The sequence below is a fragment of the Malaclemys terrapin genome, chromosome 3 (assembly GCF_027887155.1).
Source record: "Malaclemys terrapin pileata isolate rMalTer1 chromosome 3, rMalTer1.hap1, whole genome shotgun sequence".
NCBI classification, from domain to species: domain Eukaryota; kingdom Metazoa; phylum Chordata; order Testudines; family Emydidae; genus Malaclemys; species Malaclemys terrapin.
In genome coordinates, this window is record NC_071507.1 from 111,279,455 (window position 1) to 111,302,617 (window position 23,163).

At 41.8% G+C, this 23,163-nt stretch overlaps 1 protein-coding gene across 1 annotated transcript in view; it reads left to right on the top strand.

The window, feature by feature from the left end:
• Positions 1–15,586, top strand: part of ARHGAP18 (Rho GTPase activating protein 18) — a 100,352-nt gene extending 84,766 nt beyond the window's left edge. Inside the window, exons 13-15 of the mRNA XM_054022279.1 lie at positions 6,733–6,857; positions 8,187–8,248; positions 13,059–15,586. Of these exons, the coding sequence (XP_053878254.1) occupies positions 6,733–6,857; positions 8,187–8,248; positions 13,059–13,150 (279 nt within the window). The 3' untranslated portion in view covers positions 13,151–15,586. The remainder of the gene's footprint in view (positions 1–6,732; positions 6,858–8,186; positions 8,249–13,058) is intronic.
• Positions 15,587–23,163: the final 7,577 nt, after the last annotated feature.

Sequence of the window (23,163 nt, forward strand, 5' to 3'; positions counted from 1 at the left end):
AGTTCCCTCAGCCTCTCCTCATAAGTCATGTGCTCCAGCCCCCTAATCATTTTTGTTGCCCTCTGCTGGACTCTCTCCAATTTGTCCACATCCCTTCTGTAGTAGGGGCCCCAAAACTGGACACAATACTCCAGATGTGGCCTCACCAGTGCCGAATAGAGGGGAATAATCACTTTCCTCGATCTGCTGGCAATGCTCCTACTAATGCAGCCCAATATACCGTTAGCTTTCTTGGCAACAAGGGCACACTGCTGACTCATATCCAGCTTCTCATCCACTGTAATCCCCAGGTCCTTTTCTGCAGAACTGCTGCTTAGTTAGTCGATCCCCAGCCTGGTGCATGGGATTCTTTCGTCCTAAGTGCAGGACTCTGCACTTGTCCTTGTTGAACCTCATCAGATTTCTTTTGGCCCAATCCTCCAATTTGTCTAGGTCACTCTAGAGCCTATCCCTACCCTCCAGTGTATCTATCTCTCCGCCCAAGCTTACTGTCATCTGCAAACTTGCTGAGGGTGCAATCCATCCCATCATCCTGATCATTAATGAAGATGTTGAACAAAACCGGCCCCAGGACTGACCCCTGGGGTATGCCGCTTGATACCGGCTGCCAACTAGACATCGAGCTGTTGATGACTACCCATTGAGCACGACAATCTAGCCAGCTTTCTATCCATCTTATAGTCCATTCATCCAATCCATACTTTTTTAACTTGCTGGCAAGAATACTGTGGGAGACAGTATCAAAAGCTTTGCTAAAGTCAAGATATATCACGTCCACTGCTTTCCCCATATCCACAGAGCCAGTTATCTCATCATAGAAGGCAATCAGGTTGGTCAGGCATGACTTGCTCTTGGTGAAACCATGTTGACTGTTCCTGATCAGCTTCCTTTCCTCCAAGTGCTTCAAAATGGATTCCTTGAGGACCTGCTTCATGATTTTTCCAGGGACTGAGGTGAGGCTGACTAGTCTGTAGTTCCCCAGGTTCTTCTTCTTCCCTTTTTTAAAGATGGACACTATATTTGCCTTTTTCCAATTGTCCAGGACCACTCCGATTGCCGTGAATTTTCAAAGATAATGGCCAATGGCTCTGCAATCACATCAGCCAATTCCTTCAGCACCCTCGGATGCATTAGATCTGGACCCATGGACTTGTGCATGTCCAGCTTTTCTAAATAGTCCTTAACCTGTTCTTTGACCACCGAGGGCTGCTCACCTTCTCCCCATCCTGTATTGCCCAGGACAGCAGTGTGGGAGCTGACCTTGTCTGTGAAGACAGGCAAAAAAAGTATTGAGTACTTCAGCTTTTTCCACATCATCTGTCACTAGGTTGCCTCCCCCATTCATTACGGACCCACACTTTCCCTGACCTTTTTCTTATTGCTAACATACCTGTAGAAACCCTTTTTGTTACCCTTCACATCCCTTGCTAGCTGCAACTCCATTTGTGTTTTGGCCTACCTGATTACACCCCTCCGTGCTAGAGCAATATTTTTATACTCCTCCCTAGTCATCTGTCCAAGTTTCCATTGTCTTAAGATTCCGTCCTATTGTATTCCCAGATACAGAGTATAATTTGGCTTCATATTCATTACAGCACCATCTTCATTAAGCAACCAATTTTTTTCAGTCCCAGAAATGATTGCTAAGGATAGATTTCAATGTAACAGCCACTCGGCATAAACATATTCTGATTTTAAATTGCATGTGGTTTTTGGAGAATGTGTTTCCTGTTGGTCTGAAACATTGGATCTGCTAATTGGATTGTCACTCTTAATGTGGGGTGTTTACCCCAAACACACAGGTTGCATCGTTATTTCCAATTAGTTAAATATAACTTACTTTTAGTTTATTTATCAGTAAAATCTACTTTATTAAATTTAATGCATCTGAAAGAGACCCTATGAAGGTAATAGATATTTTAAACACACAACCAAGTAACACCAAATATGTGTTTCCCTTGTATCATAATGAATAAAAATTGGGCTTGGATGACTATAACAGATCTTCTTTAGCAGAGGTCATATTCCAGATTTCAGTGAGCTAGAGACATCTTGTGGAAGGCTGTAAAACTGCACTGGCCTGAATTGTCTGATTTCTTATTTCATTTTTGGCTGTGGGCAAGCTTTGATACATAAGGACTACAGTTTTCTAATGTAAGCAAGTTTATCAAGGCCATTAGGCCAAAAATTAGACCTGTCAGCTGTTTGATTTATGCCACATGTGTATGTTGCAACATCCCTCTGATCTTCCTGTCTGTTTTGTTCTTTTGTCCTGGGTAACAGGATTTCTGAAATGTATTAGTTTTTTCGCAGCACACTGCAGCATAGGATTCATGTTTATATCAGTTCCCTATTTTCTCACAGGAATAGAACTGGAGAGAGGCTGAAAAGAATGTACACATAAAAATCCATGTACTTGTACAAAAACACAACCCTGGGGTTTGTTGCAAGGTGATGTAACAGAGAAGTATATACTTTTATAAGAAAACAACCCCTAATTTGTATAATTTAGAGATTTTTTTAGGAAAAGTTGAAGTATGCATGTGACATTTAAAGGTAGGTTAAATAACTTGCCAGTTAAACTTAGATGTCCACTTCTTCACAGAATTAAAAAACTGATGGTGTATTTGCAAGGCAGCCATAATTTAGGAAGTAGAAATATATCAGTAACTAGTTATATTGGGATATTAAAGTCCTCTCCACACAGTCACCCCAAGAATACCTATCTGAAGAATCAGAGGGGTAGCCGTGTTAGTCTGGATCTGTAAAAAGCAACAGAGAGTCCTGTGGCACCTTTAAGACTAACAGATGTATTGGAGCATAAGCTTTCGTGGGTGAATACCCACTTCATCAGACACATGTGTTAGTCTTCAAGGTGCCACAGGACTCTCTGTTGTTTTTTATCTGAAGAATGGTCATTGTGCAACATTCTTTGCAAAAGTACTACCTCTAGAGATGGTTGCTCTGGTATCAGTGTTGTACCACTAACAATTCAGCATTTCAAAGTCCTGTATAGAGTGGCTCAGAAGTGGCATTTGGGGGCATGGTATTTGACTGCATTTCTGCTATTAGGCAAAAGCTTAGTCCTTGATCCTGCAAACAAATGGATCAGTGCAGACCCTTGCATACAATGAACTCCATTCAGGTAAAAGAATCTGCAACATTGCATCTGTACTGCAAGAGGGGGGCTAGAGTTTTCAACATTTCTTACCTATATTCAGAGGGCTGATGCAGGATTTGAAACATCTCTGACCAGGACACAATTTCAAAACAGACTGATTCCCCAGACAGTACTCAACTTTCCTTCCAAATACACATGCAAAGAGTGAGTTTTCCATCTATCTTTTAAAACGGAGATAGCCAAACATTAACATGTAATTCCTTTACACTTATCATTTAAAATGGAAATGGCATATAGATTCTTTGAAAACAGTTCAGTGCAATTAGGATGTTGGCACCTAAAAGAATGCTGCCATCATCTGCTGCAATACAGAAACTGCAGCAGAATATAGTGAAGTAGTTCAATCAATCAGTATTTTTAGATCTTTTTGTATTTTTAACTGATGATGGTGGTGCTGAGCATTTACAGTCAAAAACATCTGTCTCTCTCCCCCCGCCCTCAACAAGCCATTTAAGAATTAGGACTGAGGTTTCATGTAACGGATCATAACCCAGCTGTAAATATGCCTGTATTATTTCAAGTACCGGCTTTAAGTCTGAAAAGGCTCTATAGGGTTACTGAAAAATCTAATTTCAGTTTATTTCATAAATCCTTGTTACGTGTACAAGGCATTCCATAATATTTGATGCAGGGAAGCACAGTATTCATATTTGGATATCTTATATTATTCAGACTTGTGATTGTAATGTATAGTTCCTGATTACACGAAATGCCTTCTTACAGTGATGAGATAGTAATTGATACGTCTGGACTTGTTCTTTAGAATACTGAAATAAGTGAGATAACTGTAGAATACTGAGATTTCAGGATTCTCAGGAGTACATCTTTAATTGTCCATCTGTTTCCTTGTTTGCAGCATTGGACTTCTAAATAAATGGGGCTAATGTCTACACAATTTACATACCATGCAGTCCCACAGAAGTCAGTGTGTGGGTTATAAGTTAACGCCAGAATTTTAAAATTACCTTAATATGTGCAGAATAGTTTCTAAATGGCACTAGGGTCTCTTTTTCACCCTATAGCCTGTGTGTGGTCCATTATCTTCACCTTTCTGCAGAGCACATTCCCTATCCACCATTTAAGTTCCACTCTCAGAGTAGGGGCTAAGTAGGACTTAAGTGTTAGACAGGCTTTGCTTTAATGACTACTTCTTAGAAGCTCCTGAGGGTTATTTGCTTTCCAAAACATCCATATTTACAGCTGTGTGGGCCAGATCCATGGCTCTGGTTAAGTCTCCTTACTATTACGGTGCAAGGACCAAGCTGGACTTGAAATCAGCTTTAGTCAGGCAACTGGGGGTTTCCTCGAGGTAGGAAAATCCTTGGATGGCACAGCCAGTTATGTCACCCACTATCCCATCTCTCTTGGCATAGGGGACATTACAGGGCAGAGGGGGGTCATGTCACAGGCAGGACAGAGCAGTCCTTGGCTGCATAATGGTCCAAGGTAACTTAGCTGTATGCAGTGTTGTTGTAGCTGTGTCAGCCCTAGGATATTAGAGACAAGGTGAGTGAGGTAATATCTTTTATTGTACCAACTTCTGTCTCTCTCACCAACAGAAGTTGGTCCAATAAAAGATATTGCATCTCCCACCTTGTCACTCAAGGTAACTTGTAGTAGCCAGTTTATCCCATGAAGAGCCTCAGAGATGGAAAAAGCAGAAAGATACCTTAAAGCCACTTTTGCCTCCCCTCTTCTCTATTAGCTGCATTGAACATAGGCTAGATGCAGCTGAGGATCGCTCTCTCTACAGGTAGGGTATCCTCAATGTAGGTGTGGTTGAACATGAACTCCCCCAAGAAATTTAGGAGTTGAAGATGACGAGAGGTTCATTTTTCTTAGCTATGAAACAAATTTTCCATTTGACCTATGACCTTGATGTCACAATATTGTGGAAATTCTTAACACACTTGTTCCCACTCACACAATGAAGCCAAGCAGTTTTCACACACATCCATCATATGCCCAATGAGCAAAAAAATTAATCACTATAATCCAACTGAATACTAAAATGAAGGCTGATTTAAATTTACTGTGCAAAACACAATGAAAGGCTATTCAGGATAATAGCCTTTCCACCCTCAGAAGATTGCTCCCTTGTTGACAGTGAATATGTTCATAACAGTTTTGAAGACAGGCAAGAGCTATTTAAGCACGAGCTAGTTAACTTTGTGTATACAGTTTGACAGATGCTTATGGTCATGATCACTATCACTGCTAGTAGTCTCTTGCAAACTCTTGATCCACCAGTTCTAAATTCTTTAGACATGACTAGGTGTTAAATCGAGCAGTTCAATTCTGAGAGTTGTAAAATACATGGAAAGACCGTGAAAGTAACGGGTACAGCCTAAGCTGTGATTGTTCTTAGTCTACTGGTTTAAGATCAGACTTATTTTATCACTACAGAGCTCAGCAACGTGGTGCAATTAACAGACTGATGACATTTGTACTCAGTAACTTATGAGTCTGATTCTGATCTTATTTATACTGGTTCTACACCACTCTAACTCTACTGATTTCAATGGAGTTGCTCCAGGTTCACGTCGGTGTATGTGAATTTTTCAAGGCTTAATTCTATAACCTCTGTACCTCTGATATTATTCACTGATAATGAAATAACAAACATTCAGCTTTACAATCATAGTGTTTAGAGAGGAAAAAAAAGAGAATTACCTCTCAGAACTCCTCATACTTCTTTGCAGTAACCTTGACTCATACTTCTTTTCATATCAAAACAAGGACATTTGGAGCCAGGCAAATGGTAGTTAATGTGTACAGAAAAATTATCTAAGTTTTCTAAGAATAGAAATTAGGACTGACTATATAAATAAATTATGCCTTCTTGTAATGCCAAATGTCAGTATTGTATTTTGAATAGAAAAAACAATCATTTCTCTGCACTGATATAAGTTTGATATTCATCACCACGGGATTTATAGATTGAAATAAAATATATCCATTATGTAGTCAAAAGTGCATGCTGACTAGCTGAACAAAGTCTTGAGAACAAGAAAAGGAGGATAAAAGGTACACAAATGATTTGTGAGTGTCTATATATGAAAGGGAAAAGATTTTGTTAAAAAATCAATTGAACAAATTAGACCGAACTGTGAATACATTTGTAAGATCTTTTGTGAAATTCAGGTTAAAGGAAACTGGAAATTTTTGCCTGGCGCTAGTGCATACAACATCTCCTTTTTGAATCTGGTTCATGTATTACTATATTAAACACACAAACTTCATAACATGCTGAAATTGTCTCTTAATATAGCAATAATCGTTACTGTTATCATTCATAACATCTATGGAAAATAATTAAACATTACTGTTCTTTTGTTATAAAGTTCTCTATTGCCATTAAAAAGAAATTTGAGGGTCTGATGTAATTTAGTAAATTACAATGTAGTTAACATTTTTCTGCAATGATGTAGACAGTAGTTAAGCATACTTACAGAGCATTGTACTAAATTACTTATTCCATGCAGTATTTGGAGAAACTCATCAAAGCCAGCTGCTAGCAGCTTTGTTCCAATTTCATTATTGCTTTGCAGGCTGATGTTCCTCAGGGAGTGATACGGGTGCAAGCGCCTCATCTTTCGAAAGTTTCCATGGCAATACAGCTGACGGAAGAACTAAAAGCCAGTGATATAGTAGCCAGGTTTCTCAGCCAGAAGAGGTACAAATCCCTTTTTGTTTTACTAAGCTTTCAGAATAAGTGGCTTTTAGTATTTCATATCACGAAAAAAGTTTTAAAATAGTTTGACAAAAGAGCAGATATGGTTAACAATTAAAGTGAGTTCAGTGACCACTTGAGCTGAATTTAGCCTGTTCAAATAAACGTTTGATGAACTAATGATTTGGATTGTTCCAAGAAGCACTTCTAACGCTCCTTGCAGCCTAAATCCTTACATATTGAGGCCTTCAGGAATATGCCAAAGTGCAGTATGTTGGTAGAGAATTAATTGCTGTTTTGTCAGCTGGGTTAGGAATGGCATCCATGGAACACAGTAAGTTTTTATATCTTCCTGTGGAGAATATAGCAGGGAACTCTAAGAAAAGAAGTCTAAGAGAAAAAGAAATGGGGAAAAGAGAAGATAAACCTTTCAGGAAAAAAACATTAATTCATATCTAAATATATGTACATCTATGAGAGAGAGATACACACATGTAAATCAGTCTCTATATTTGGGCCTAATCCAAATTCCACTGACGTCATTGGAAACAGGTGGACTTTAACATCATTAACTTAGGTGGACTTTGGATCCTACCGTGTTTGTGTGTGTGAGAGTGTGAGGGAGGTCATGCAAAATAACTTTTCAGTTTCTACATCATTTATATAGTTATTAATGGTGATGTAGTAGCATTCCATTCTTCTCAAGATTAAGAATTTATTCTTATCCAAATTATTTTTTTTAAAGGGGCTTATGATTTTGGCAAAAAATTCCTTTCAGCTGCAAGTTGGCACATCTCATCGCAATCAGATGAGGATTTTATTGGTTTCACCACCAGTTTTGGAAAGAATTATGGTTTGCCCCCCTTTCAGTTGCAGAAAAATAAAAAGGAAAATAAGAGCATGATTATGCCTTCCCCTACACATTTGTGCTGCTATATCAGAGATATGAAATGTATGATGGGAGAACTCACTTTTTGCAACAACAGTAAAAAAAAAAAAAATTCCGAGCAGAGCCAAAGATCACAAAGTCAGGCTGCCACCAACTATCAATAAAAAGATTAATCTTTTCTAAAAGTCTCAATTCCTTCAAGTCTGATTTCTTTTTCTTCTTTATAATTTACTATGCAGGATTACTCTTGTTTGCATTATCATACTGGTGTGATAGTCTTTTTCCTTTTTGTATGTGCAGAGATGGGTAAAATAGAAATGGGGAGATAATTTCGATGCATTGTCAGTTTCCTTAACTACCATCACATTTCCCAGGCACATTTAAGTGGTTTGATTGCAAGCTATTTGGTGGGATAGCTAATCATTTTGTTTTGTTCCTAACAGTGGAGTTGTCCAAGCTCTCAAGAAAGAAGAGGTATTTTTATATGAAATTGGAGGAAATATTGGTAAGGATGATTTCTCAACAGATTCACTTGCTGAAATGAGATTGCTTGGGCCTAACTTTGCCCTCATTTACATCCACATGACCCCTATTGACTTCGCTGTGGGTGCATGTAGGTGTGAATGAGGCAAAAGTTTGGCTCATAAAGTTTAGAATTAATTATGGGCTTGATTCATTCATTCCATGGGTTCACCAGTAGCTCCCCGGACCCCAGTAAGCTGCATGTTCATGCAGAGCCACCTGGCACAGCTTAAAAGGTGGGCAGTGCTGGAAGGAAAGGGAGTAGGGGCCAGAATATTCACATCCAGAGGGTTCACTGATCCAACACTGGCACCCTCTGCTGGCTTTGGTTCTATGGAACCCTGTCTAGGCTCCCACATGCAAAAATGTCTGGGGAAAGATCTTTTGTGCCTCAAGGTTGCATGGGCAAGGGTGCACATCGTATCACAGTCCTCCGCAGATGAATCAAGCCCAAAGTGGATCGTAAGAGGTAGGTCAAAAGCATGTAATAATCTATATCATGGATATCTGCTCAGTCGGCATTCCTATTAGTATTTATTTGTGATTATTTGCATTTCTAAAGTGTCCATCATTCATTATATGAATGTTTTTACCCACAAGTTTATATACAAGGCATGCTCCAACCAGAAACTCTCTGTTCGTTCTTCCTTTTTCGTAACTTCCTACTTGAAGGGCCCGACTCTCAGTTCCCCCCCCCCCACATGCCACATATACACCTCTACCCCAGTATAACGCGACCCAATATAACACGTATTCGGATATAACGTGGTAATAGGGTGACCAGACAGCAAATGTGAAAAATCGGGATGGGGGTGGGGGGTAATAGGAGCCTATATAAAAAAAAAAGACCCCAAAATTGGGACTGTCTCTATAAAATCGGGACATCTGGTCACCCTACGTGGTAAAGCAGTGCTCCGGGGGGACGGGGCTGCGCACTCCGGTGGATCAAAGCAAGTTTGATATAACGCGGTTTCACCTATAACACAGTAAGATTTTTTGGCTCCCAAGGACAGCGTTATATCGGGGTAGAGGTGTATTAGCATTACAGACACGAAGAAGTGAAGTCTGTAACTCACCCTAACGATGACCTCTGTCCGAGCCACAGCAGAAGCAGATTCCATCATTTTATGCCATCTAAAAAGAACATTCTGTCCCAGCCCCTACAAGTTGTACCCTGGGCAGAAGAGTCCCTACTGATGGCAGCTTCCATGCCAGTGTGAGGTGAGAGTGGTGGTCACTGAAGTAATGTGCTCCTCATCATTCAGGGCTTTGTAGATGAGGGCCAGAACCTGGAATTGGACCCAGAGCAGCACAGGCAACCAGGGCAAAGTTGGTCTGTCCTGTTCAGCAGTTAGGCTGCTAAATACCATACAAACTGTAATAACTGGGCAGCCTTCCTGGTATTTACCAGGTGTACCTTATAAGGGTAGTCCAGTCTGAAGGTGATGAAAGCATGGTTCTCTTCTGGCAGGACAGCTTACTACCAATTCCTGCCCAGTCATAGAGAAGAAAAGGTGGTTTTGAACATTGTTGCTATCTGGGTCCAAAAGCTTTGAGAAGAGTCCAAAAGCTTTGAGTGTGGAGAAGAGATGAGATCATGGTCACAGGCTTTCGCATTTCTCTGAAGTGCTGTCTCCTGCCAACTGGCATCACTTCTGTTTTGCCTGGGATGAGCCTGAACCAGCTGCTTTTTAATCCATGGCCCTAGTTTATTCCGATAAGGCATCAGGGAGACCTTAGTGAGAAGGAAGCACAGAGCTGGTGTCATCAGCATGTAGGTGGCACCGTAGCCCATAGCATCTTATAATCTCCCCATAAAGAGAGAGACGTTGTCATAGCTTCTCCTGATGAGTTATTTTTAAAAAGGAGAAATATTTAAGCGCACTGAACAATAAAACTGTCTTTATCTTCATGCTTACTGTTTGAGCTTCCCTTACAACCTCCACTCCTGTGTTCCACATCAAACACAGGAGAAGTCACTGTCAATGGGAAATTTATTAGAGCATAAGCTTTCGTGGACTACAGAAGTGGGCTGTAGTCCACGAAAGCTTATGCTCTAATAAATTTGTTAGTCTCTAAGGTGCCACAAGTACTCCTGTTCTTCTTTTTGCGGATACAGACTAACACGGCTGCTACTGTGAAACCTGTCAATGGGAAAGATTCCCTGGCCTTCCTGTGATGCAAGTTTCCCAGCTCTGAATAACAGGCTATTATAACAAGAGAGTGGCTTAGTATAATTAATGCCAGAACACCATTTTGAATGCAGTGCTAGAATTTTTCTTTAATGAACGAAAAAGTGTGTCTTTCTAAAGTCTACACTGAGAATCACTCCCTAACCACAAATTTTTAACAGGCTGAGCAAATTAAAAAATCATTCATGAACTAGACAACATGAATTAGATTTACTTTGTTTTTTCTAATAACTATGGCCTGTTAAGTTTACCAAAATTTATATCTTTAAGCAAAAACTTAATACTTTTGTACTCTCTGCAGATGCTAACCTATTTTTTCTCTTCCGTGTCACTGCTTTAAAAATAGTTTAAACATTTATATCAAAACCAAAAATCATTACAATATCAGCTTTTATTATAGGCACATATTACAATATGTTATAGAGATGCTTCAGTTTTTCTAATACAGCATTTTAAGTGCAACTAGTCACAAAGGTTTTTATTCTGTGCCTAATGCCTGATTAAAAAAAATAGTATTAATTTATATCAAATGACTGCACAGGTTCTCCATGTCTGTCTGCACAGATTCTCTGTATCTGTCAAGTAAGACTGTCTTCTCAGTTCCTTAAGGCTGTTTTTAGGAGAGGAGCATTTGTTTACTTTACAGCAATATTAATATTATAGAAAAAGAGCTTGTAATTGACTTCAGTGGAAATGAGACCTATATGGAACTACATGTCAGGTATATTGTGATAGTATATAATATATGTATATAAATAACACTGGGTTGCTTTGCATGTATGTGTGTAATGATAGTATATAATCTGAGTACACATATTTTGTAATACTGGGAAGAGCTGTGGGAGTAGGGCTGTGTGTGTATGAGAGAGAAATTTTTACTGCTAATTTATATCTGGTTGCTTATTTTGTAATGAAGAAAGCGGTTTATTGAGTAGTCTCTCTACTTGAAATGTAGTTACTCCATGTGCCTGTTAAAGTGAAGATGTGGCAAGCTGGAGATTTTCTGCAAGCTTGTTATGGCATATAGTGGAATGCTGGAAGCCTCCTGAGTAATCCTCCCCTTTACTAATAAACCTTTGTGATAATTGCATTTTATCACTCCCTGTGTTTTCTACTTCTAATTACTGTAGCAGTTACTAGGGGGTTGGTGAAGAGAAGCTTCCTGACTTTAAGCTATTGGGCAGGCAGACAGGCTGACTCTCTTTTCATTTATTGTGTCCTGGCTCTTCTTCTCTTGGCTGTCATTTTCTTCATGACATAGCAAACTCATGCAGAGATTGCACAAAAGAGGAAAGAACCAACAGCTCACTATAAAATGCAGCAACATGACCAATATATTTAATTATTGATTGTTGCTGCTGAGTCTTTCCTCCTTCATGTATATTCTATGCAGGGCTGGTAGCATCAGCAGGTTGCCTGACACTACCCATTAGAAGACCCTGTTTTCAGTTGCTTATAACTTTGCAAAAATTTAAAAGTTCGGGCTGAAAAGTTCCATGCTGTGTGTCTGCCTCAGGCTGATTTTTTTGGGAGGGGGTGGGGGGGAGGAGGCAGAGAGAGGGAGGAGAAATTTCATCCTAAATGGATGGGCTATTTCTGATAACAAGGTTAGAGAAAACTGCCCACGTTAACCTTTTCTGTGAGAAGCTCTTGTGCCTTCATGTTTGAAGCGGGGATTTGAAGTTTGGCAAGAGGGCAGCCTTTGTGTTAGGTACGCAGTCATGAAATTAACGACTGTATCTAATGCGTGTGCACAGGGGGGCTGAATTAAAGTTGCTCATGCAACCTTAATTCTGGCATTTCCTAACTTTTGAATGCTTGACTTTGCAACCTTAATAATAATATTTCAGCATAGTTTGCATATGTAATACGTGTATATATATCAGATAATTCCTTGAAGAACTTGGGAACATAGAAGACTGCAACCCAAACAAAGCGATATATTCATGGTTCTACCTTTACTAATATTGACTTGCTGCCTTTCTAATCATTGCAATACTCTTAGTTCATTTATGCTTAAATTATTATTTTGGTAACAGCTACTAGACACTAGACTAGGATAAAATATCAGCAGAAGTTAAACTGCTTTTCTTTCCATGATTTGACCTATCACAACACAGCTGTGCACATTGGATACAAAGGAGCTGTTAACAACAAGATCAAGTAAGAGCTGGGAGTGGTAAGGTGCACAGCTTTCTTGGTCAGAGGCCCCACCTCTTGAACTCCCCTCCAAAGGAATTGAAAATGACCATAAATATAACAACCTTCAGATATAACAACCTTCAAACCTTTACATCCTCAGCTAGTGTAAATCAGCATAGATCCACTTAAGTCAAAGGAATACCTCCGTTTACATTATCTGAAGGAGCTAACCTAATTATGGACAAGATAATTAAAGAATCCCACTAAGTACAGCCCCCTCGAGTCAGGAGAGAAAAATAAGAGAGTAATTCTTGATATCACTTTTCGTCCGCTTTGTTAGATATCATGGTGATGGGCTCAGTATAAAAACCTAAATAGATTGGAATAGTTCTATGAATGTTGAAAGTAAATTCCCTTTTTTAGGTGTACTAAATCTAATCACACATCTTTTTTTATCAGGAGAACGCTGCCTTGATGATGATACCTACATGAAGGACCTGTACCAACTCAACCCAAATGCTGAGTGGGTTATAAAGTGCAAGCATAGTTAAACTCATAACAAATTACAAAAGAAAATTTGTGGACTGGACTTCGTAATACTGTGTATTCTAAAAGGACAGGATGTTGTTTTATCATTCAAATGCATTGTACTATTAAAGGAATATTGTCAAGCTTATTAAAACACTTACAAGTGGTTTCCACTAACTTGGCAACATTTACCACAGTCACCATGCAGCAATATCTGAGATTCTAGCTTTCCCCGCCACATATATTTAGACTCAGGAGTGATTTCATGGTATCTGAAGTTAAATGTTGACTTTTCAGTGACAACCATCGTACCTTGATAATGGTCCCATCTGGCAGGTCTTATGTTCATATCTATAATCTTTTTGCACTAGAGAGATCTGTATTGTCTTTCTTTATATGTGTATTTTTTATAGCGCCTAGCACGGTGGGGAACCCAATCCTGACTGGGGCTTCTGAGTGCTACAGTAATGTAAATATTAAATAAAAAGTATGATTCCAGAGACATAAAGTTTCCTGTCACTGTGAGATTCAAAGGAGACAAACTGTAATGTAATATATCCTGTCTCTGTCTTAATAAGTGTGCCCCAATTTTTTTCTCCTGGGGTACATTTTGATGAAAATTGGCTGATAGCAACTTTTTTTTGTGAAAACTTCTATTTCTGCCCAGCATTCCTGCTAGACAAACTAAGTTGCACACCCTTTTATATTATGGGTCTGGTGATTTGATTGTATTCTTGATGGTAAAGAATTTTTAAATGGGATCACATGTCAAGGTCCATTTGAAAGCCTACAACCCTTAGTAGTGTTCTTTCTAATATTGGAATGTTCGTATCCAATGTAGAGGCACTGAGTTGTTTTATGGTGCCATACAGGGACATTGTGAACCCTACTTTGGATTTTCTTAGACCATCTGACAGATTTCAAAACATTTTGTGAACTGCCAAAAACTGCCAATTACTTATGAATTGCAGAACACAAACATTCAGGATAAATAAAACAACTGTGGTGCGTAACTGTGGTCTGAAATTCACATTTAGCAAACTATCAAAACCCCCACACAGCATGACTTCATTGCAGAGTTAACCGAGGCTCTTATTTGGTGTTGCCGCTAAACTGGCTCCTGACCACACACAAAAACCTCTTACCTAACTAAAGTGGTGCTTTATACCTGGGCTAGCTGGCCCATCCTGGGGTATAGGCTAAAGCCCAAGTTCTGCTTTCACTTGGGCTGGTAACCTGCCCACTTTGCAATGAGGATGAAGGCTAAACCACTAGAGAGCTGATAGTCTATCAGTGCTTTCCCACAATTCCCCCCATGTCCCCAGAAGGACAAACTAGTCCCAAAAGTCACTGGGTGAAGAAACATGGGATATGCCCTTAGTGCCACACACACACACGAGTGCAGCACCAATGGAGTCCCAGTAACTCGAGCGTGGCTACTCTCCTGAGCTAGATCAATGCCGGTGCCACTTGGTTGATCTAACTCTGCAGCAAAAACATACCCTTTGAACCAAATTTTCCCCTTGGACACACTTACATTGATCTCATTGAATCAAAGGGAGTCTTGCATACATGTCCAAGGGAAGAATCAGGCCTTTTGGACCGGATTCAAACCCAATGACATCAAAGGGAATCTTTTCAACGAGCTTTGGATCAGGCTCTCACACTGTATTATTCACAAGTGAACTTAAAATTACACTGTTAGAACTGTCTGTCGCATCAGCAACATAGATCTGCAATAGAATATAACAGTAAAGGTTATAGAACGTGTTCTTTATAGAAAGAGTTTTGTGCACATCTGCTTGTTAGTTATTCCATTTAGGTAAGACACACAACAAATCAACAATTTGTGTTTTTGGTATTTTTCTGTTTTTGTTTTTAATCAAAACAGCAGAGAATATTGCAATGAGGCAGGAAGAATTGTTCCCAGGGATTCTATAACAGAAGTAGTCTTGTGGATAGAACAAAGACTATACTGTAAATACAAGGAAGGAAGGAAGGAAGAAACAAAAAAAAATGCTTGAGCAAATATTTATGAGTCTAGAATGTAATGAATCTAAGGCAATTTAGATGTGTGATACAACAAACTGTGTGTGTTCATAATACTTTATCTGTAGTTCTTTAAAAAACAGATTACATGTTACTGGAACTCTAGATGTTATTTTAATCAGGAACAAAGTGCTGATGAGAAGAACAGCTGTAAAATTTCACCCTGGTGGCTAGATAATTTAAATAACTTTGTTGCTGGTTTAGTGCCATTACCTTTTTTTTTTTATTTAAAAAGAATTTTTATAATTCAGTGTTTTTTTTCTTAATTCTCTTATTTTAATTATTATGCCTACGAAATGTACACAAAAGCAATGCTGACTAGTTGTTGAACGAACTTTTTGTTTTGACTGCCTCACTTCATAATCCGTACGGGTAGTCTATAGCTTTATATATAAAAGAGATGTTTCAGATGAAAACTGGTTTACTTGGTATTTTTTCTTCTTATGAACACACTTAATGTTTTACTATATTCCGTATTTCCTTATGTGTTACTTTTATCTGCCCTGTAATAGTCCACACGGCCTTGGAGGTTTGAATGCCCAATTGGACAACAACCAGGGACCTCAGTTTAAACAGAAGATTATTTATTTATCAGGGTGCTCCATCTTAGTACTACATTGCAGTCTCAGTGTGGGTTTTGACCCACCAAACTAAAATATATACTTACAGTGTATATATATATATATATATAATGAAGCAGGCACCTTCAGCATTTCCTCTAAATACTATTCAAAACTTAACGGTAAAATACAGCCAGTGCATAAGTGAAGACCAAAGAGCATGGGAGTGCGCTCATAAAATCCCTTTGTAATGAAAAGACAGTATCGGCGAGATTGGTCAGCCAAAGTAATTTGGCAGTTGCCCTTCACTTGTCTGAATCTGGCGATGTACTGCAGTGCATCATCCAGATGATAGGTTACTTCATCTAACCCTGGCATAAAATAGGTGATATGAATGAGACTGAAAATCATGCAACCGTCTTCCAGAAAGCACCACAGTGGGGAGCGAGAGAACTGACCTACTTTTAGAAGATTTACCACACCAGAAGATATGAAGTTCATACTTGGCAATTGTAGCATTTATTTGCTGTAAACTCAACGGGTTGGAAAGAGGGAGAGGATGTTTGTTTTATGTTAGAGAGGGGTCCAAACTGAAACTCCAAATCCAAACAGCTCCACATTGTGTGGAGTTTTGAAATATGGTTCTGAATTTTGCAGGTTGAGCTCTTTTCAGCTTTAAATCCATTTACGATGGAGAAATCTCATTTAGCCTCTTCAACCAAAGCTCATTCTGGTGCTTCCTAATCTAACCACACTCCAACAGTTTTTGAACAACGGTAAGAGATCTGGATATACTTTCCTTAACATTCACACCATTAGTGCAGAGCTAGTTGAATTGGTGTCAGAAGTAGGTTATAGACTAAAGCCTGGTGGAATTCATCAGGGCCTCATACTTCAAGGGTCCTCTTTGTATTCCAGCAGCCTGTTGTTCAAACACTTCTGAATTGTTTTATCGAGCTACTTACCCCCTTCCCACAGATACACCACAACCTTTATGTTAAAAGTGTGTCTCAAAGAATGAGATATCTCTTTAAAACTCTCCAGAAACCTCAGGCCAGCTCAGCATATTAAAATTGCAGGTTTCAGCAGGAGAAAGGCTGGGGTCAGCTGCTGCTGAAAGAGAAGAGAAGTAGCCTGAGGGTGGGAGGGAGCTGTTGCTCTGCTGTGCGGTGGGGGGGTTTGCGGGAGAGCTTCTTGCTGCCAAGCAGACCTCAGACATTAGCTACAACACCAGTTAGCCAGGATGAGTTTTAAAAACCCGGGTGTGTCCCAGCTAAACCAGGACTGCTAGCCCCTGTGGCTGTAGCCATCTCGCTATGGATCAATGTTTGCCTACCCAGCCAAATGACTAAATAACCACAAACAGGAGAAAGCCAGGGGCCACATTTCTCCAACCTCCTTCATACCCCCCACCCCCAGCCCACCTCAAACATCAGCCAGGACAGTCCAGCTCTCCTGCCCCATCCTCTAAACACACATATGCACACACCAGCAAGGGGAGACCTCTGCCAGGCAGGGGAGAGCCACCACCTCAAAACTCCATGTCCCACTGATCTGCACCCCAGGGACAGAGGCTTCAGGATGACCCACCTACCACAACGATAGCTGATGTGCGGAACAGATTGCAGGTAAGGCAACCATGTAGATAAGTTTCCATGAAGATGCTGAGAAACGTGGGTGGTGGGAGGGTGTGTGTGCAGGTTGCAGGGTAAATGACATAGCATGTGTGGAAAGCGTGATATATTTTGGGAAGTTGGGAGAGGAGTGATAGAAACACCATGCAACTGATATAAGTATTTTATCCAGTGAATATCAAGTGTATTGGCTTCTAAGCTGGAAAATTTTAGGAAGTCGCTTGTTAAAATTTTGGCAGCATATAAATGGTTTTAAGATGACCATCTGATAAAGGAACAAAGCTGCTCGCAGAATACACCTCCAGCCTATCAAAAGTTAAAATGCAGTAGAAAACTAACCGGATAAAATAAAAGATGTGCTAAATGAATATGTTTCCTTTGTGCCAAGCCTAAATATATGTAAGCACCAGACCTCTATTATACCTCAATTTTTGGAATGAAACAATCATTTAAAAGAATGAAGTTTGTATGCTTTTAATCTCCAGGAATATGTATAGTAAATATTTATACAGCATAGTACTTAAATGATGCAAAGCACTGGGCAAACTTGTAATCATAAAACCCTTCTAAAGCAGCTAAATTGGTATCATTCCCATTTTACAGTTGGGAAACTGTGTTTCAGTGACTTGCCCTAAGGCCAAAAGGGGAATTGCCATAGAAAGCAATTCAATAGGGCTCTCCAGCAATTGCTGTAAAAAAACCCAGTAGAATTTAATACGCTACTGCCAACCCCAAAAGTTCAAAACTCATGAGTCAGACACCCTCCTCCCCACAAAATAATGAGATTTTGTTAAAGACTGTAGTGTGATTTTTGTGTGTGCCCTGTCTTCATTTTTGAACTCCTGTCCATCTGGCTGTGTGAGAGAGAGAGACAATTAGTGTTGCCAGCTCTCCCAAATTTATTGATTAAGGGGATTCCAGCCCGCACTGCAGGAGCTCTTGCTGGCTACTTGATCATGTGGAGCTTCCAGCTGCTCACCAAACCCCAGAATTCTCATTAAGTCTGTGTCCGTCCAACCCCATATCTGCCTGTTCCCCATCCCAGCTTTTAATTATGAACCTCACAGCCCCTCTCCCAACTCAGTTCTGTCCTTCCTAGCCCCACCTCTGCTACCTGTGCAGCTCCTGAGGTCTTTTCATTGCCAGCATCTGAGGCTAGGGGGGATGGGCAGCTGCTGAAGCAGTCACTTTTCCCCCTTCCCAGGCTTGGGGCAGGCTGCAGCTCCAAATACTCTTCACACACCCTCCTGCTTCCCAGATCTGGTTGTGGGGATGGGGAGAGATGCTAACCCTTTGTTAACATGAGAGCTGCCCTGAACTCTTTCTTCTCCCTCCTGTGAGGGTGGTGGCGGCTTCTCTCTCTGCCTCTTCTACCCCCAAAAATCTTCTCAGCTCCTGGAGGGGAAGGGGGGGAGAGGTGAGGAGAGCTGTGCCTGCCTCCAGCTACAGCCCTGATTAGGGAAGGAAGCCAATCAGAGGGAATTTTCCCCCAGTCCAGACTGAAATTTAGAAAAGATGCATAGATTCCAGGGGCATTGGGGTTATCTAGGGTGAGCTCTTGTACCACACAGGCCAGAGAACTTCCCCAGAATAATTACTACAACGTATCTCTTAGACAAACATTCACTCTTATTTGAAAATGGTCAGTGATGGAGAATCTACCAAGACCCTTGGTAAATTGTGCTACTGGTTAATTACTCTCGCTGTCAAAAATGTACGCCTTATTTCCAATCTGAAGTTGTCTAGCTTCAACTTCCGGCCCTTGTATCAAGTTATACCTTTCTCTGCTAGATTGAAGAGCTCATTATTAAATATTTTTTAACCATTTACGTATTTGCAGACTGTAATTGTTGCCCCTTAATCTTCTCTTTGTTAAGCTAAATAGATTGAGCTCCTTGAGACTATGTCTATAAGGCTTTAATTCAGGATTGGGCAAACTTTTTGGCCTGAGGGCCACCTCTCGGTATGGAAATTGTATGGTAGGCCATGAATGCTCACAAAATTGGAGCTTGGAGGGAAGGAGAGCTCCAGCTGGGGGTGCAGGCTCTGGAGTGGGGCTGGGGATGAGGGGTTGGGGCTGCTGGAGGGTGCTGGGTCTGAGGGGTTCAGAGGGCAGGAGGGGGAATCAGAATGGGGCAGAGGGTTGGGTCACAGGAGAGGCTTGGGGGGCAGGCTCCAGGCGGTGGTTACCTCAAACAGCTCCCAGAAACAACAGCATGTCCCCACTCCGACTCCTACACGGAGCTGTGGCCAGGCAGCTCTGCGCGCTGCCCTGTCCACATGTGCCGCCCCTGCAGCTCCCATTGGCTGTGGTTCCTGGCCAATGGGAGCTGCGGGGGACAGGCAGCGCTTGGGGCAGGGGTAGGGTTACCATTCGTCCGGATTTACCCGGACATGTCCTCCTTTTTGTGCTAAAAATAGCGTCCGGGGGGAATTTGTAAAGCACTCACAATGTCCGGGATTTCCCCCCTCCCCCGGAGCGGCTGGGAGGGCTGCAGGGAAGTCCCGGGCTGGACTCCGGAGCAGCTGGAGAGGAGCTCCGCCCTGCATTCTGAGCAAGTGTCTCAGCACAAAGTGCAGCCCTCCCCTTTTGCAACTGGGAGCGGTTACTGCCATGCAGCGTAGCAAAACGGGAGCGAGAGCACTTTGTGCTGATACAAGGGCAGCTCTCTCCTGCAACCCGGTCCGGGCCAGGGACCGGGTTTTGTTGTGCTGGGGAGCTCAGCCACGTGTCCGGCTCGCACAGAGCCCAACACCCTGTTCTGAGCAGCAGGGTAAGGGGGGCAGGAGAAGGGGCAGGGAGGTTCTGGAGGGGGCAGTCAAGAAACGGGGGGGGGCTTTTTGGGGGGAGTGGAGAAAGTTTTGGGCAGTCAGGGTACAGGTAGGGGGTAGGGTCCTGGTGGGCAGTTGGGGGGGGTCTTAGGAGGGGGCAGTTAGGGGACAAGGAACAGGGAGTCTTAGGTAGGGGGTGGGGTTCTGGAGGGCAGTTAGGAGCAGGGGTCCCAGGAGGGGGCAGTCAGGGGACAAGGAGCGGGGGGGTAGGGGGCTGGGAGTTCTGGGGGGGAGCTGTCAGGGGGCAGGAGTGGGGAGAGGGATCGGAGCAGTCAGGGGACAGGGAGCAGAAGGGTTTAGATGGGTTGGGAGTTCTCGGGGGGGCTGTCAGGGGGCAGGAGTGCGGAGAGGGATCGGAGCAGTCAGGGGACAGGGAGCAGAGGGGTTTAGATGGGTTGGGAGTTCTGGGGGGGAGCTGTCAGGGGGCAGGAGTGGGGAGAGGGATCGGAGCAGTCGGGACAGGGAGCAGAGGGGTTTAGATGGGTTGGGAGTTCTGGGGGGGGGCTGTCAGGGGGTGGGGAGTGGTTGGATGGGGCGTGGGAGTCCCAGGGGTCTGTCTGGGGGTGGGGGTGTGGATAAAGGTTGGGGCAGTCAGGGGACAAGAGGCAGGGAGGCTTAGATAGTCCTGGGGGGCAGTTAGGGGCAGGGGTCCCAGGAGGGGGTAGTCAGGGGACAAGGAACGGGGGGAGGGTTGGGAGGTCAGGGGGGGCGGGAAGTGGGAGGGGCAGGGGCGGGGCTAGGGCGGGGCTTCTCCCGTCCTCTTTTTTGCTCGCTGAAATATGGTAACCCTAGGCAGGGGCAGCATGCGGAGCCCTCTGGCTGCCCCTACCCATATGAGCCAGAAAGAGGACATACACCTGCTTCCGGGAGCTGTGTGTAGTGGGACAAGACTCCGGCTGGAGCGCCAGAGCGGGGCAAGCCCTGGACCCCACTGCTTGGTGGGAGCTCAAGGGCCGGATTAAAATGTCTGGAGGGCCGGCTGTGGCCACCGGGCCGTAGTTTGCCCATCACCACTTTAATCACTTTTGTGGCTCTTCTTTGAATCTTCTTAATTTATCAACATCCTTCTTGAATTGTGGGTGCCAGCAGCTGTTGCACAAGTGCCAAATAGAGAGGTAAAGTAACTTCTCTACTCCTGCTTGAGATTCCCCTGTCTATGCATCCAAGGATCACATTAGCCCTTTTGACCTCAACATCACACTGGGAGCTCATGTTCTGCTGATTATCTACCACAACCCCATAAGCTTTTGCAGAGTCACTGCTTTCCAGTGATAGTGTCCCCCATCCTCTAAGTATGGTCAAGATTCTTTGTTTCTAGCTGTATAGATTTACATTTAGCTATATTGAAACATATATTGTTTGCTTGAGCCCAATTTACCAAGTGATCCAGATCTGTCTGAATCAGTGACCTGTCCTCTTCATTTTTTACCACTTCCACAATTTTTGTGTCATCTGCAAACTTCATTAGTGATGATTTTTTTATTTTCTTCCAGGTCATTAATAAAATATTAAATGGCCTCAGGCCAAGAACCGAGGCGGACTCCACTAGAAACACATCTGTTCGATGATGATTCGCTGTATACAGTTACATTGTGAGACATATCCGTTAGTCAATTTTAAAGTCTATTTAATGTGTGCCTTGTTAATTTTATACAATTCTAGTTTTTAATGAAAATGTCATGTGGTACCAAATCAAATGCCCCACAGATGTCTACACATATTATATCAACACTGTTACCTTTATCAGCCAAACTTGTAATTCATCAAAAAAAGGTACCACGTTAGTTTGACAGGATCTATTTTCCATAAAATCATGTTGATTGGCATTCATTATATTACTGTCATTTAATTCTTTATTAAGCAAGTTGTGTATCAACTGCTCAATTATCTTGCCCAGGTTCAAGGTCAGACTGAGAGACCTATAATTACTTGGGTCATCCCATTTCCCCTTTTTAAATATTGGCACAACACTAGCCTTCTTCCAATCTTCCCTGGCGTTCCAAGACTTACTGGAAAAAAAGCAACATTAACAGTTCAGCAAGCACCTTAGCCAACTCTTTTAAAACTATTGGATGCAAGTTATAACTTTAGTAGCAGCTAGCAACAGCGAGTCCTGTGGCACCTTTAAGGCTAACCTATGTATTGGAGCATAAGTTTTCGTGGGTGAATGCCCACTTCATCGGATGCATGTAATGGAAATTCCCAGGGGCCGGTATAAATATGCTGGCAAGAATCAGTCTGGATTCTTTAGTAGCAGCTGTTTATCATCCTCCTAAAATAGTAGTAGAATGGAAATCGTGCTATCCTAAGATATGACTACATGATCTGTTTTTTCCTCCAAATACATCATAAAACTATTGAACACTTCTGCCTATTCTGCATTATTATTGATAATTCTACCATTTCCAGTTAGTAATGGACCACTATGACCAATATGATTGGAGGGTATGGAACTTCTCTGGTAGGGAGAGCCTGACTCCAGCCCTGCCCAAAATCACATCACTGGCATAACTGGGAGAGTTGGCAACACTGTGAAAAGCAGCATGACAACCCTTCTATAGAGTTTTTAACTTACTCTGTAGAAAGCTATTGCAGGAATATAATTTTCTACTCCAATTTGCTGGCTCAAAAAAGCCATAGAAAGATTGCGATTACTTTCCATAATAGTGGTAAAGCACAGTGAGACACTGATCTTCTGGGTATTACTGTAATACAAATAAATAGTAGTACTACTACTGAGAAGACCCCAGTTCAAGTCCTATATTCAGTCTACTAGATAAAAAACTACCTCTCTGCCAGACCAAGCTAGGTCTACAAGGCCCCAATCCTGTAGAGGACTGTTGACTTCAACACAGCTCAGTGTAGGCACAACAGTCTGCTACTATTGGGTTCTTACATCAGGATATGTTTGCTGTCTATTATAATTTATTGCCTCATTTGGGGAGATGGCATAGCAGATTA